Here is a 15,420-nt window from a genome sequence, read left to right on the forward strand (position 1 = left end):
TCTGAAAGCCCTGCTTTGTCTGTGTCTCCTGTGCTTACGCTGATATGCTAATATTACCATCCCAATGAGAACAGAGACCAGACTCAATGGTGCCATGGGAGGCGGAGTCGGGGGAGATCAAAAGTCACACAGTCACATTCACAAGAGGACTTAGTTATACTCCTGAGGTTTCCATAATTGCCCTCCTGAGAAGATCCAATTCAAGTAGAAACATTTCTTCCTTCTAGCAGCATTATAAGCGTTTTGATCTTGACCAGTTGTGGTGGGGGAGAGAAGGGTGGACTCAACACTATTAGCTGTTCACCAAGCTGTGTTCCCTCGTTCAAAAGTAACAGACATTGGCTGGGATGTGAGTAGCCAGACAGACCTCCTGTGCCAGCTTCCCTTGCAGCCTGTGTGAGCTGATCCCTCCTGAACGACCTGAGCAAATGAAATGCATGCAGCTTTTGCCAAGTGTGCTTACAAGTAAACCTCTGGCCTGGACTTCTGTTCTTTCTTTCTCCTCACTAGGTAGAAATGCTTCAACCAGAATGACCCTGAGTAATACATGTTAGTTGGAGTCATTGTCCTGGGTCACTGAATGACGACGCAGCAGAGCCATCAACCCACTTCGGTCATCATCCATGGACCGCACTCTATTGTACCTCCTAATCAAGTCTTACTAAATGTCCACTTCCAGAAACATCCACAAACACTTCCTTTTCCTCCTTTTTTGGTATGTGGTGTACATGCTTCTACATGCAGGTACATGTGTATATGTGTGCATGTGGAAGCCAGAGGGCAGCTTTGGTTGATGTCTCTAGATGCCATCCATCTTATTTTGTGAGACAGGATCTCTCATTGGCTGGGTGCTCTCCCAGTAGGCTACACTGGATGGCCAGTGGGTCCCAGGATCTACCTGCCTCCACTTCCCCAGTGCTGAGATTGCAAAAGTGTCAGCATGCCAGCCTCTAGTAAAGGTCATCGCCCCGCTGTCCCCTTTCCTCTTTTTGACCTTCACATTAATGTCTGTCCCCTCTGCCTTCTGGTACTTAACTTTTTGTTAAGTTATTATTATTATATATATATTATTATATTATTAAGTTGTTTTGTTTTGTTATTACTTGCTTCGATTTAGTACTATTGTGTTTTTGTTATTTATTTCATGTTCTTCCCCTCACCCCTGATTTTTGAGAACCCCTGTTCCCGTAGCCAAGGCCAGCTTTGAACCCACTATGTAGCTGAGGATGCCCTTGGACTCCTGATCCTCTTACCTTACCTCCCAAATGCTGGGATTGCAAGCATGTACCATCCTGCCCAGTTTCCGTCTCATCTCTTAAACGTGAAGGCTCTCTCAAGAGGGAACATTCTGCTCCTGTTTCTCAGTTAGCACTGCTGTGGTAGATGCTGATGCAGTCCTATGCAAAACCCTTCGCCTGCGGGGAGTGATGCTATCATTAGCTTAGTGTTGCACCTTCCCCAGACTGGGCCTCGGGCAAATGTAAGCATCCTGGGGGGAAGGAAGGGGGTTCAGTACCCCTCTAATCACCAGCAGGCCCAACATGTATAAAAAGGAGAGCTGCAAAAGGTGGAACCAACTCAGTGGCAAACTTCAGAACCTTCTCCAGGAACCAAACTGTTGCTAATTCAACCATGAGCACATCCTGGTTAGCTCGTGTTCACAGTGCTCTCCTGCCACAGCTCATGGCTGCCTGCCTTCTCCACAGAACTGTCCTCCACTGACCAGAACCCCCTCGCCTCCTCTTCTGGTCTTCCCATCTTGAGCAGGGTTACTTGCAATGATGGACTGACTAGGGGTACAAAAGGTTCCCTTACCTCAAAGGAGTGTATGTTCTGCTATATAGTGTATGTCCCAGCCACAGAGGACAGTTCCCTGTGCATCAGACCAAGGCTGGGCATAACCTGGCACACTTTGTCCAGCTCTTTTCCTTCCCTGTCTACTTCGTTTTTACTTGCGCATCTTCCCTGCCAAGCATTCCTCACCACTAAACATTTGTCCTGGGTGTTCTTTCTAGTAAATTCAGCATCACTGGTGTCAAAATTTTGCTCTCATTTTTCCAAATTACTTTCCCATTTAGTTCCGGGGAACTTTGGATCTGGCCTGTGCACACCACAGGCATGGCTGAATGGTTTGTTCTGAAGGCACTAGATCAAAATAAGTGAGCTTTTTTTGAAGATTATAGGATGTACCCGCTATGTTATATCATCATGAGAATTTTAAAATCTGAATTAAAGAGTATAAGTTCGTAGGCCACTGCCTGATGTATAGCAAATGCCCTCGGGCATTGTTTTACTTATATATGATAACCGTGCCTATGTGATGCTCACCGTGAAGTGTGCACGCAACAAATACCAGCTGGAAAAAATGAGACTGAAACTTTGCTTTGAGACTCGTGCTGTGTTCTGAGATTTGGCCAGCAGAGGGCGAAACAGAAGCAGATAAAAATCTGACGGGCTGAGCGATGTCTCCCGATTCCGAGACCGCTCCCTCACACTTGGTCTGAGGTCCATCGGACAGAGGGCTGAGAGGAATGCCTTCATCCGAGCATATTAGAATGTTAAATCTGCCGCTTGAAATTCCAGAATTTCTACTACCAACTCTCAGTGGTGAGACACACTGCCCGCCTGTCTTGTGAACTCAGACAAGTTCCTGGGACTGAGATCCCTATGGTGGCCTCAGTCTCTGCTGCTCCTGTTTGACCCCATGAGCTGTGCCGCGCTTCTCATAATCTCCCCTGTGCTCACAGTAATATAATCTGGGTTTCTGTAACTTGCAAGTAAAGGAATTAGAATTAAGTCTCCCGCTGAGTATAGGCGTGTGCTGAGACCTCTCCACAGATGGGGACAGAGTCACAAAGCCACACAGGGGCAGCTTCTGCTCCTTCTCCCCAATTCCCAAGGACAGTGTGTTTGAAGGTCTCTGCTTCAAGCTCCCCTTGCCTCATTTTCTCCATTCACTCTGCCTGTTTATCCTACATTTCAGAGCTGTGTTCCAGTTCTCCACCTCTCCCATTCTCTAAATCCCGCAGATCAAGTTAATCTCATTCCTCAAAAACACTTCTATCCTTTATCACCTGACCACTCAAAGCTGTACTTGATTGCAGCCCACCATTTACTTGGGTGTTTAGAGTAGATAGCCTCTAGAGTCCCATTGGCTGTAGACTCTAGAATCTGCCGTGTTGCCTTATCATATGTCCTTAAGGAAAGTCATCCCTTTCCCCTCAAGAGATTTAAAAGAGAGAGAGAGAGAGAGAGAGAGAGAGAGAGAGAGAGAGAGAGAGAGAGAGCTCAAAACATTGGCTCTGATACTTTTGCAGAGATCCAACATAACTGCTCTTTTGAGGCTCCATTCAAGAAACACAGAAGCATTTATCTTATTGTTTTTAAAGATTTATTCATTTTTATTTATGTGTATGGATGTCTGCCTGCATGTCTGTCCGTACATCACGAGCATGCCTGGTGCCCTCAGGGGCCGGAAGAGGGCACTGGATCCCTTAGAACAGGAGCGAGCCACATGGAGCTGGAAACCAAACCTGTGTCCTCTGCAAGAGCAGCCCTGGCTTTTAACTGAGAAATATTTGATTTTACTGGGAGAAGCAGTTTTCGTGACTTTTATAATGCAAGCATCATATGCTGGGTCTTATAAGTCATGTATCACACACACTGCTGAAATGGAAAGGGAAAATCCACCTATAATCCAAGCCATTGAGATAACTGCTATCAAAAATCCTTTGAGCAGTTGCTGAATACAAGTATGTATGTTTCAGTGGGCCTTCTGGGAAGCACACAAGGATCCTTCAGATTGAAATCAAACACAGCAATGGGTGGTTTCAGTGTGGGGCGTGGAGCAAATAGCTGGTGAAGAACTCACTCACCGAACTAGGCTGAATCATGCAAAAGGACTGATACTCACCTGCTTTTGACCTACAAACAGCAATTTTATGTGCTTCAGCCTAATGCATGCGAGCGTAAGAGCAGAACTGATAAGCCTATTAAACTTTCAAGTCTACTTCATTATACTAAAGAGAAAAAAAAAGGACCAAAAAGGGAAGTATCCAGCTGTTTTTACTTAAGGTTTTTAGTGCTGTGGTAAACATCATAACCAAAAGAAACTTGGGGAGGAAAGGGTTTATTTTATGTTACATCTTTCAGGTCACAGTCCATCACTGAGAGTAGTAAGGGCAGGAACCTGGAGGCAGGAACCGAAGCACAATCGATGGGGGAGTTACCTACTGGCTTCTTCATCCTGGCTCGTTCAGTTTGCTTTCCTAGGTACCCAGGACCATTGCCCAAGGATGACACGACTCACAGTGGCCTGGGACCTTTCACACCAATCATCAACCTACAGGCTTACCTACCGGCCAGTCTGATGGGGGCATTTTCTCAGCTGACTTTCCCTCTTCTCAGATGATTCTATATTGTATCAGGTTAACAAAAATGAGAAACTTCCAACCGGAACAACCAGCTAAAGTTATATACCACTTTAAAAGTAAGATGCTCACTGGTTCTCCCGTTAAACCAATCCTTTTACACACTGTATCATTTAATATGGCCATCTCCTAGGTGTAGTAATAATCCCTTAGAAGCAAATTTCAAGTTAGTATTAGAACATTTCTCACAGAATTCAGAGCAGAAGAAGCTACATCGGAGGTAGTGAAGTCCCTGGGATTGGAGACGTGACTGGGAAGGACCGGGTGACATGTCTGAAGAGGCACATGCCATGTCACTAACGAATATAATGCTCAGGACCCTGCGCTTTGCACAGTTTCTGTCTTAAGATCCTGGAAGTGAGCTTGGGCGATGGTGGCACAAGCCTTTAATCCCAGCACTCGGGAGGCAGAGGCAGGCAGATCTCTGTGAGTTCGAGGCCAGCCTGGGCTACCAAGTGAGTTCCAGGAAAGGCGCAAAGCTACACAGAGAAACCCTGTCTCAAAAAACAAAAAACAAAAAAGAAGAAGAAGAAGAAGAAGAAGAAGAAGAAGAAGAAGAAGAAGAAGAAGAAGAAAGATCCTGGAAGTGCTTGAGCAATACATTAACACAGTGACATGTCTTTGGTAATATTTGTAAAAGTAACGTATTTCTCACTGCCTCCCTGCTCCCCAAGCTCCCTACCAAAACAGGGCTTGCCCAGGCCAGTCTTGAACTCCTGAACTCAAATGATCCTCCCCACTCAGCCTCTTAAGCACTAGGATTACAGGCATGCACTATTAAGCTCCGCCTCAAGTTCTTTGGGCCAGGATCTTACCCCATGTGTCATTGAGAAGTCCTAGACAAAAGGACCAGAGTTCCTGGATTCAGTCGTGGTACCTGTTCTTCTTTGTTGGCAGATGAGGCAAAACCCACATGTGTTAAGTATGTTTAAAGAAATATAAACACAAATAAGTAGCGTTACTCGATTTTATCAAGGTTTCTCATGTTTGAAGATCCTACATTAAAAGAGTATGTGTCCAGAGCGTCTTCTGCTCCATTTCCCTTCACCTTCCTCTTTTCCTACTTGCCGGTAGTCCATACTTCTATATATTTGTTCATGGGCTCCTGGTTTATAATGCTTATCTTTGTCTGGAAAAAAATGTATTATCCACAAGGCCAGGCCTACCAGCCCCTCCTCCTCTCTGGTCCCAGTGACGAGATCTCTCTTACCAATTTCTTGTTGCTCTTATATAGATAGAGACACTGAGGCTTGGTAGGGTCCAGAGCTGAATTCTAGAGGCCCAAGAAGACAATCCTCAGGCATCGTAATCTTCCATCATCCTCAGGCACCTCCCATCAGATCATAGACACGCGGTTCTTGATGTACACGTGATAGGGGTCACTACGTTTGTCCACTTTGCGTGAACGCGTGTATCCCAGGATGAGACTGCCCACAGTGACAGCAAATAGGAACATGACAAAGAGAATATACATGTAGGAGTTGTCATCACGGCCAGGAAGGCTAGCCCGACGCTCTTCAGTTTGGTTGTCTGGCCCGGGTCCTGGCCCTGGCCCGGGCCGGCAGAGCAAGTGACTGTGAAGGGTAGCATTCAGAGCCTTCAGCACAGCATGGAGGCTCTTGTACCAGGTCTCAGTCCCATTGGAAGTCTCCATAGCAACAGAAACTGAGGTACAGGAAGAACTGGAATGCGATCTGATGGTGAGAGAAAAAGGGGAAGGGTGCCTCTGTTACCCGCAGCTTGAACGACTTCCCCACTTTGCAGACCAGGCTAGAGCCCCGATACCATGTCTCTTCTCCGCTCTTCTTTGCTCGTCTGTCTTCTCCACTAGGCAGGCCTCAGGCTCAGTGACAGGAAGTGCTACATCTGCTTTCCCTCACTGCTGTTCATAAGCACTCACGAAAGCATCCACAGTGCGTGTGGAATAGAGCCCTCCCTGGCCATCAAAGCCATATTACGCTCGCTCTTTCTGGAATTGCATAAATTGACCAGGTTACGAAAACTTTAGAGGTTATCTAATCTAACTCCTCCCGTTTTATGCACAGGGAAACTGAGGCCCCAAACAAATAAGTGGCTTATTCATGATCAGGGAGTAGTAAACAGTGTCTGTTTTCAGGGCTCTTTAATAGGCCGAATACCCACAATTCAGTGGCTGATTCCAAAGCTCCCTTTCACCTAGGCAGAACTGTCAGTAAACATTATTATTACCTGTATGTACCAAACATGATTATTACCTACCAGGTCTCTCCCCTAGAAGAGGTAGTTCTGGCCATGATAAATACTCAGGACAGCTCTACGCAGAATTAGAGGTACAGAATCTAAGTAATATAGCAGCACCCTACTGCCATCCACGACTGGCCTACATTCCATGAAATGCGTTTGAGGTTCTCTGCCATCCTGTGCTCTTGTCTGGATGAAGGAGGGAAAAGAACATAGACTTCCTGAATTAAGATGTAAGAGGCAAGAAACCTGAATTTTCCTCCACATGGGCCGGTGGCAAGCAGGAACTCCATAGTGAAATGAATGACTCAATGAGTCATTATTTTCTTGGACTAGGGTCTATGCCGGGGCCTTGAGAAAGCTCAAACCCAGTCCTCACCCTCCAGGCCAGCCTAATATGATGCAGGTGACAACCCAGGAGCTACGTAAAGAGCTACTTAAGGTGGTTGACACTCATCAGGGCTTAGAGAATGCTCACTGGGGTGGAGTGATTTGAACGGGACCTTGAATCGTTCTAAGAGGTAGAGAAGGCAAGGACGGGAAAGAGATGAACATCAACAAGACAGTACACAAAATGTCTAGAAGAATGGAAGATCACTTCAAGGGGTTGGAATGTAAGATGGGCAGAAGGAGAAGACAGGATGTGGGACAGAAAAAACCAATGGGGCTAAATCACAGGGGACTGGAGTGCCATGCTGAGTGTCGGGACTTGCTCCCACAGTTGGCTTTGAAGATACCATTGCATTTTAAGAGGGTAAAATGTGCAGCTCTGTGCTTTGAAATAATGATGTAGCTGCTCTGTGACCTGGCAGGGGTGAGAGTTGAGGCAGGCCAGTGATAAGGATCCTAAGATGTTTAGGGACAGGTGTTGAGTTCTGGAGCAGGGTAGAAGGCATGACAAAGTGGCAGCAGGACAGATGTGACACATGAGACCGATTTGGGGGAGGGAATGACTAACATGAATGTCTAAGGAGGAAAAGCCCCAGACAAATTTACAGACAGACACAGACAAACAGCATGGATCTAGACAAGCCCACGCTGAGGGAGGTTAGTTTCCATGATGGACATGGCTTCCTTATCTATCAAAAAAAGATCATCAGTGGGTGTTGTTGAACAACAAGTGTAAAGTTTCTGTTGCAGGATGCAGAGTTCTAGAGATTTATGCCACTGTAATGTAAAGATGGGCAATACTACTTAGTTATGCACTCCTGTGGTTAAGAGGGCAGATTTGGAATTAAGTATTTTTAACTATAACTATAACACTCCTTTACTGCATTGAAGAAGATGGATGTGCTTTTCATTTTGAGAAGCAAATACACTCAGTCTTTAAGACCCGAAGCATCCATACAGCAGAGGTGAAATCTCCCTGTTCCTGGTCAGCTTTCTTGGGTATCCTTCCTTGGAAAGGGGCTTTGAATGATGGGGCACAGGGAAGGCATCACAGAGCTGGAGAACTCACCAAACAGTACAGGAACTCTGCTGGCTCCGAGACATCTTTGAGACTCTCCTGATGGGTGTCCCACGGCTCCTCAGTTCCTTGGCCTCTCCGGGGATGTGGATACAGCCAGAGTCTTGGTGTTGACAGGAAAGCCAAGAACTAGAAATTGGGGAGGAAGCAGAAGAGGAGGAAGAGAAAGGAACCAGACACACAAACCTCAGAACCAAGGGTGGATCGTCCAAGGTCAGTTTCTGAAGGTTATGCAATCATCTTTCTGTGGGTTCTGACCCCACCCCTATTCCTCTCCCCTTCCTGGAACTGCTGGCCCAGGCCAGCCTAGAGTTGTAGCTACAGGAACTATGCAGTGGCCAAGGGACATCTAACTGCTGTCTCCCAGCCCCAGGTTCCTGACATCTTAACTGGCTGACTTCGTGGGAAGCCTCAGTTTAACTTGTGGCCCAGCCAACGGCACAACCTCAAAACCTTCTCCTTCCCCAGGGTGCTGGCACCTTAGGAGAAGCCTTTTAGAACCCAAGAGAGTGAGCTGAGCGGTGAAATGGAAGTCTGCAGTTCCCTAGAAATAGAAGGAGCGTTACTAATCAAATCCGTTTGGACAGACAGCATACAGATGTGCCCCCAGAGGGCCACCAAGATGATTCAGTGAGTAAAGGTACCTGCTGCTAACCCGGATGGCCTGACTTTGATCCTGGAATCTACATGGTGGAAAGAGAGAACTAACCAACTCCTGAAAGCTGCCCTCTGACCTCCACATACGCACACACTCCCAATAAATGCCATAAAATAATTAAAATGAACATGTCCCAGAATGAACTCTCTATAGCATGGCTTTGTTGTGAACATTAAAGAGCGTTCTGTAAGGCATAGCTGTAAATGCCACAGATGGTGGCGGTGGTTTGTGTAGTGCAGGAGCTGGAAGGACCTTCAAGAGTCCATGAAGGCTAACTGTCCTCATTTTACAGTAAAGGAAATGGAAGCCCAGGCAGCTGTCTCGGTCCAGCTGCTACTTGTGTGACTTCGGGCATGTGATTTCCGTTTTTTTTTTTTTTTTTTTTTGATCTCAACTTCTATCTACATCTGTAAAATGAAGGGGTCATGGTCAGCTCAAACATCCTGTGACAGTATGAATCACAGAGTCATGTTGTGAGATCTTGCGAGACTGGCTTGGCTAGTGGAGCCAGCCTTTGGGAGCCTTCTAGAGGCTTTCAAAGCCCGAGATGGAGAGGGCCGTAGTCTTCCTAGCAGGTAAAGATATTCCTGAGTCTCTCGATTGACTTACACCTGACATTCCAGCCTAGGTAAACTGAGGGACAACTGATTGACGTGCCCCCTTTTCCTCCTAGGACCTCACCCGCACGGGTGGTCTGGCCAGGGGAAGAGACAGATAGCGTGGGCCATGGGTGTAAGGCAAGTGAAGGGCAGGCTGAAACTCGCTGAGTGGAGTGGAGAGGCAAGCAGCCTCGCATCCATCAGACCCTCCAGTCAGAGACTCTTGGGACATTCGGAGATCTGACTGGGGAACAAAGAGGCCATAGTCCATACTCTTAGGTGCTGGGTTTGGGTGGGGATAAGGTGCCAGGTACTGGGCATACTGTTGGGGTAAGGAGAAGCAGAGAGCTGGAAAGGGGTAGCCTAGTTCCCTAGGACCTGCCTCTGGCTTCCATCTCCTGGAGAGTCATTGATTCAAGCTTCCAGGATGGAAGAGGCAGAGTTCCAGCCATAGAGAGGCCTTTGCTTGAAATAGGCAATGGGCTAGCTTGGAATGAAGACCAATGGCTGCTGAGCAAGCCGAAAAGAACTAACGGTTGTCGAACTCCTGTGGAAGTGACCCTGCCCCTGGCTCCATCTCCCCATGGCTCTCCCAGAGTCTGTGCCCATGACAGAGAGCTGCAGGCCGTGAATTCAGCCGACACACACTGCTTGCACTTCCGTGCGTTTTTCTTGCCTTTGCTCGGTGCTGTTTTCTTAGGCAGGAATTCCTTTGCACTTGCCCTCTGCTCAGCAAACTCTTCATTCATCCTTTCCCAAGACTCCTCTCCCCTCCCCGACTCAGCAACTAGTTAGTTTCTCTCGTTTGTTACCAGAGTGCTTTGAAAACAGCCTCATTAGAAATTCCTGCTGTTCAGCCATTGTGGGTGAGTATGCCTGTGGGCCCATGTGCATATGCTTAGAGGTTTCAGGGCAGGGACCTGGACCTCATGCATTTCTTTATTCTCCAGGCCTGTTTACATAGCAAGCACTGAAGAAAAAGAGAACGAGTGAATCAATACCTCTTCCATAAGAGAGCCCCCCCACCCTTAACTCTTTCCCCAACAGATTCGTGGAAACAGCTTTCAATGCTTTAAGAGAAAAACAAAGTAGGAACAGCTCCAAGTTAGATCAGGACAGGCTGCCTTAGGGAAAGGGGAGGTTCCTTGATCAGGTGGCATGGGGCAGGGAAGGGCAATTGTGAGCCTCCTTTGGAAGCCCAGACACTTCCTGCATCTGATCCAACCCCATTTATCCAAAGGGCAAACATTCTTGGGCCCCAAACACCAGTAAATGGTTTTGCAATGCTCTTCCCTGTGTACCCACTTAAGGTGTGGCCACCCACACCCACAAACTGCACACACACACACACAGCCCCAATCTCAGCCTAGCCTGTGATCTTGCCTTTCAAGGGAGCCTTTCATGATCCCAGACCTGGCTTGTGTCTGGCTGTGTGACCTTGAATACTGCGTTTATTTTCTCAGAACCACATCTGTAAGATGGAGGCAATTACCCATGCCCGGCTTACCTTGTGAGAACTGGAAGAGACAATAGATGGGAAAGTGTCTTAGAAACAGCACACGTAAGAGAACGTTACTGGGAAGCCTGCTCACATTCTTCCCCTAGCTGTCTCCGCGTCTCTGTTCACCCCTCATTACCAAGAACGGTCACCACATGCCACTCCCTGTTGTGGCCCTCCAACCCTCCACAGACACCGGGGGTTTCTTACTACTCTTTGTGAATCTCAGAAATGTTGGCCTCCTTCACGTTTCCCATGAACCCTTGCCATTAGAAGTGCCGTTCTGTAGTATGAGATGGAGGAGATCTGGGTTTCTGCCCCCTCCTGGGCTAGCATGTGTAGCCATGTGTAGACTGGAGGTCCTTGGTCTTGTCTGGCCTCCCTCTTAGAAGGTGCTTCAAGCACAGCGGCATTACAGATAGAAATGCGCCTTGAGAAGGGGAAGTGAAGAAAGTGGCTTGTTGATTTTCATCTGAGGGAGTCAAGACTTGAAAGGCAGTTTTCAATGCCTCCAGCACAGCACCCCTCTTTTGGAATGGACAAAGTGGCTGAATGCCAGACAGAATGAGTTTGTTTATTCCATATCTTTAAGTGAAACAGAGTCCTGGGCTAGGGGTGAAGAGACACTGGCTCTCATTCAGTTTGGCCCCTGCTGTGACCCCTAGCTAGATAAGGGCCTCAGTTTCCTCACATGCAAATGAATGAGGAGTAGGAGGCAGGAATTAGGAGGAATCGCTCCCTGAGCTCTCCCACGCTGGCTAAGAGACCTCTCAAATACTCCCGTGCCCTAATGTGGTTTATGTGGGGCCCGCTGGAGAAGGAGACCCATTCTACAGGTGTGACCTAAGAGAAGAAAGCACAAGTCACAGAGCCGTGGTTGGTCGGCACAGGTTTACACTACCTGAAAACTAGAACCCAAGACGTCCGCCTTCCGACCTAGACCCGCTACTAGCCACACAAGATGCTTTGGGAGTCCCCGGCTTTCCTAGAACTGGTCGCAGAGGGCTAGTCACAGTGGAGTAGCGTGGACATGGCTGTTAGTTCTGCAGAGCCCGACTGACTCCTGGAACGGTATTTCCGCGAATGTCCCCCTGCAGACCTGTACTGTTCTCTTGCCTATCTGTAGGCGGGGAGGAGCTCTGGCTGCCTTGAGGGAGTCCTGGCAGGACGTGTGCGAGCCTCCCACGATGTCCATGCGCAGCTAAGCGCTCGACTCCCTCGGGCTGCCTGGGGATACCCGCTCTTCTCCCTGGGGAGAATCTACTCAGTATTTTAGCAGCATCCCAAATCGGGGCCTGCCTGTCAAGGAAAACACATCCTGGACCCCGCCAGGGAGATGCAAACCCCTGCACTTTTCAAACCCTGTGGGTGCGCCTTACCTGCCTCTGGGCTCTGTCTCCGGTGAGCGCGGCAATGATGCCCAGCAGCGCTCCCTGCCCTCACTGCTCTGCACTCCTACTGGCTCTTGGTTCCTTTTACCCTTCCCAGCGTGTCCCCTCCTCCGGCCCCGCCCTGCCCTAGCACACCAGTTTCAGCGCTGGCTAGCTTCGGGTGCCTCCGCCCAGCTCCTTGGCCTCACCCGGTTGTGGGGAACCACCCGCTTCCTGGACCTGAGACCGAATTTTTCTCGTTTGTGTCGCTATGTCTCAGCCAACCCAGCAAAAAGCTGTTCTCCAGAAACCCAGACCAAGCGCTGGGGGTTGATGGAGTTGGGCGTGGCACCCTGTGGCTGTGTAGCACTGAGCAGCTCCCTACTGGGGCCTTGGCTTCCTCACAGTAGGTACCACCATTCTTACACGCGTTCTTCACTGGCTTATGGTAGGGTCAAACGTGTTCTCAGAATCCAAAATACTAAAACCGGAATAGCCAGGAAAAAAAAAAATCTGATTCTAACACAAACCCTGTTTTCCAGTTTGCAAATGCCCAAATTGGGGAGGTGACTTGTCTATACTCACCAAGCAAGTTAGTGTCAGACCTGAGACTCAGAATCCACTTCACTCCAGCAGGTACCTCCTCCCTCCGTAGTCCCTCGCATTCCTGATCAACTTGCGTCCAGCCACATCTTAACTGGTGTCTGCCCCAGATCACTCGTTCTCCAGCCACTGGGTCCTCCTTCAAATCGTTTCTGATGATATTACAGGCTACATAAAAGAGAAGAAGCCAAGGGAAGCTGAGAAATGAAGGGCCAGGAGGCCACCAACAGGAAAATGACAGAAACAGGGACCAGCCTCTCAGGGACTTAGGGACCACTTTACTCAAGCTCTCTTTACCAGCGGAGGGTCACACAATTAACACATTCAGATCTACTGCAGTATTTCTGAGGCACATAATTTTAATTATCTAAGAAGTGCTTAGGGAGAATAAAAAGACCTGCCCTGTGGTAGGCATCTTGTGCATAATTTCTAATCTCCTTCAAAACACATCATTGCCGTGTTGCTTCTATCCAGCCATTTCTCCCTATGCTGGAGACCACCTATCAGAGAAGTTATCCTGGCTACCTAGGTTCCCACTCTTAGTTCCCAGTCTACAAAACAAGGGGGTGCTTGTTTCAGTAAAGTAGACTGCAGGTTCCTCACAGAGGCTCTGACTCAGAAGGTCTGGAGTGGGGCCCAGAAATCAGCATTTTTAAAAACAAGACTCCCAGTGATGCTTAAGACTTGCCTTGAGAGCCTGGCGGTGGTGGCACACGCCTTTAATCCCAGCACTCGGGAGGCAGAGGCAGGTGAGTTCGAGGCCAGCTTGGGCTACAGAGTGAGTTCCAGGATAGGCTCCAAAGCTACATAGAGAAACCCTGTCTTGAAAAGCCAAAAAAAACAAACAAACAAAAAAAAAAAAAAAAAAAACAAAACCAAAACCAAAACCAAACCAACCAACCAAACAAACAAAAAAAACCCAACCCAAACCAAAACAACAACAACAAAAAAGACTTGCCTTGAAAGCATGCAGGTAAAACACTCAGATACAGGTACAGACACACACACATACACACACACACACACACACACACACACACACACACACACCAAAACCCACAGGGGTGGAAACATGGTTCAACAGCTAAGAACATCTGCTGTTCTTGCAGGGGACCCTGTTAGATTTCCAGCACTCACACAATATCTCACAACCATCCGTAACCCCAATTTTAGAGGATCTAATGCCCTCTTCTGACCTCCTCTGGTACCAGGTACATATGTGATATACAGGCATACGGCTGGGCAAAAATCATAGACCTAAAATAAAAATCAATAAATCTGAAAAAAAAATTGAAAGATTATCCTTGGGTTATGGTGATATTTTATTTGTACTGAAATGCGATTTTATTTGTATGTTAATAAATAAAGTTGCCTGGGGGTCAGAGCTAATAGCAAGCCATAGCAGAGCTGGGCATTTGTGGCGCACGCCTTTAATCCCAGCACTTGGTAGGCAGAGCTAAGTAGATCTCTGTGTGGTCAAGGATACAGCCAGCATTGGAGACACATGTCTTTAATCTCAATACCATAGAAGAACTGGAGGGCTGTACATACAGGCAGTGACGAGGCAGTCATGTGATTGGGTTTACAACCAACGAGAAGGCAGAACAGAAAGTCTATATAAAGACAAACAGACAGGAAGTAGCTCTCTTTCAGAGAGGTCTCTTGGCTGAAGAGGCTAGCTGCAGCAGGCGGGTAAGGCTCTTAGCTCTGATCTCTTGGCTTTCTTCTTTGCATTGGTTCTGTGTTTCTTATTTAATAAGATGGTTGGTTACATCTACATTGGGTAAGCAGTCTTGGTTCCGTCAAGGTCCTCTTCCCTCCCTCCCCTAGTTTGGGAAGAGCCTGTATTCAGACATAGGATTGTTTGCTACAGTTACTGAGGGCTGGGCAGTTAATTCGATTGCTAATGCTCTGAGGACACAGATCACCTTCTGTTTCAATAACATTTTAGAATGCGAGAGTCTGATTCAGACCGTCTTAGAGTTCTAGAATCATCAGCCATAGAACTAAGTTGGAAGGACTTCCCAGCTCTCCAGTCAGTCCCCTCACCTAGTGAATCCTCTTTTGTTTCCAGTTTGACTTGGGGCTGTCCAGTGTCACTAATGGCAAGGAGGAAGCTCTTTGCCCCGATTGTCAGGATACCTTCACATCTCAAGCGGCCTCCCTCTGCCCTTTGGTTTTGCACCCACTGGAAACATGAAAGCCCAATCTTTCTTTTAGAGAAAGCAGCTGACCAAGGAGCTGTTGGAACATGGCTTGAGCTGCCCCACGTCTCCCAACTGTGCTGTGCAGGTTTCCTGTGAGGCTCATGTGCACAAGGTGCCCAGAGCTTGGCGTTCGGGACGTGTGCAGTAAAGGCATTGTTCTTTAGATGAGAAAGGGCAGGAGTCAACAGTTTCTGTCCCTGAGGAGCCTGTGAGAGAGAAGCTTCTTCATCCACAGGTGCAAGGTCTTCCATTAAGACGGGGAGTGTGAAGAGAGTGGAGATTGAGGCTAGGATGAGCTAACCTTAGGACAAAGGAAAGACTCACCTAGAGATATACCACCTTCAAGCCTTAGCTTGAATGCCACCCT

At 47.8% G+C, this 15,420-nt stretch overlaps 1 protein-coding gene across 1 annotated transcript; it reads right to left on the reverse strand.

The window, feature by feature from the left end:
* Positions 1-5,015: 5,015 nt before the first annotated feature.
* Kcne3 (potassium voltage-gated channel subfamily E regulatory subunit 3) lies at positions 5,016-8,304 on the reverse strand. Its single transcript, XM_059253006.1, has 2 exons — positions 8,110-8,304; positions 5,016-6,124 (listed from the first exon to the last, which is right to left on the reverse strand). The coding sequence occupies exon 2, from the start codon at positions 6,082-6,084 to the stop codon at positions 5,767-5,769; it is 318 nt and encodes a 105-aa protein (XP_059108989.1). The 5' UTR covers positions 6,085-6,124; positions 8,110-8,304; the 3' UTR covers positions 5,016-5,766.
* Positions 8,305-15,420: the final 7,116 nt, after the last annotated feature.

The sequence above is a fragment of the Peromyscus eremicus genome, chromosome 1 (genome assembly GCF_949786415.1).
Source record: "Peromyscus eremicus chromosome 1, PerEre_H2_v1, whole genome shotgun sequence".
NCBI classification, from domain to species: domain Eukaryota; kingdom Metazoa; phylum Chordata; class Mammalia; order Rodentia; family Cricetidae; genus Peromyscus; species Peromyscus eremicus.

Excerpts from the sequence above, each read along its gene's own strand:
- Kcne3 (XM_059253006.1), bottom strand. The coding sequence starts at position 6,084 with ATGGAGACTTCCAATGGGACTGAGACCTGGTACAAGAGCCTCCATGCT.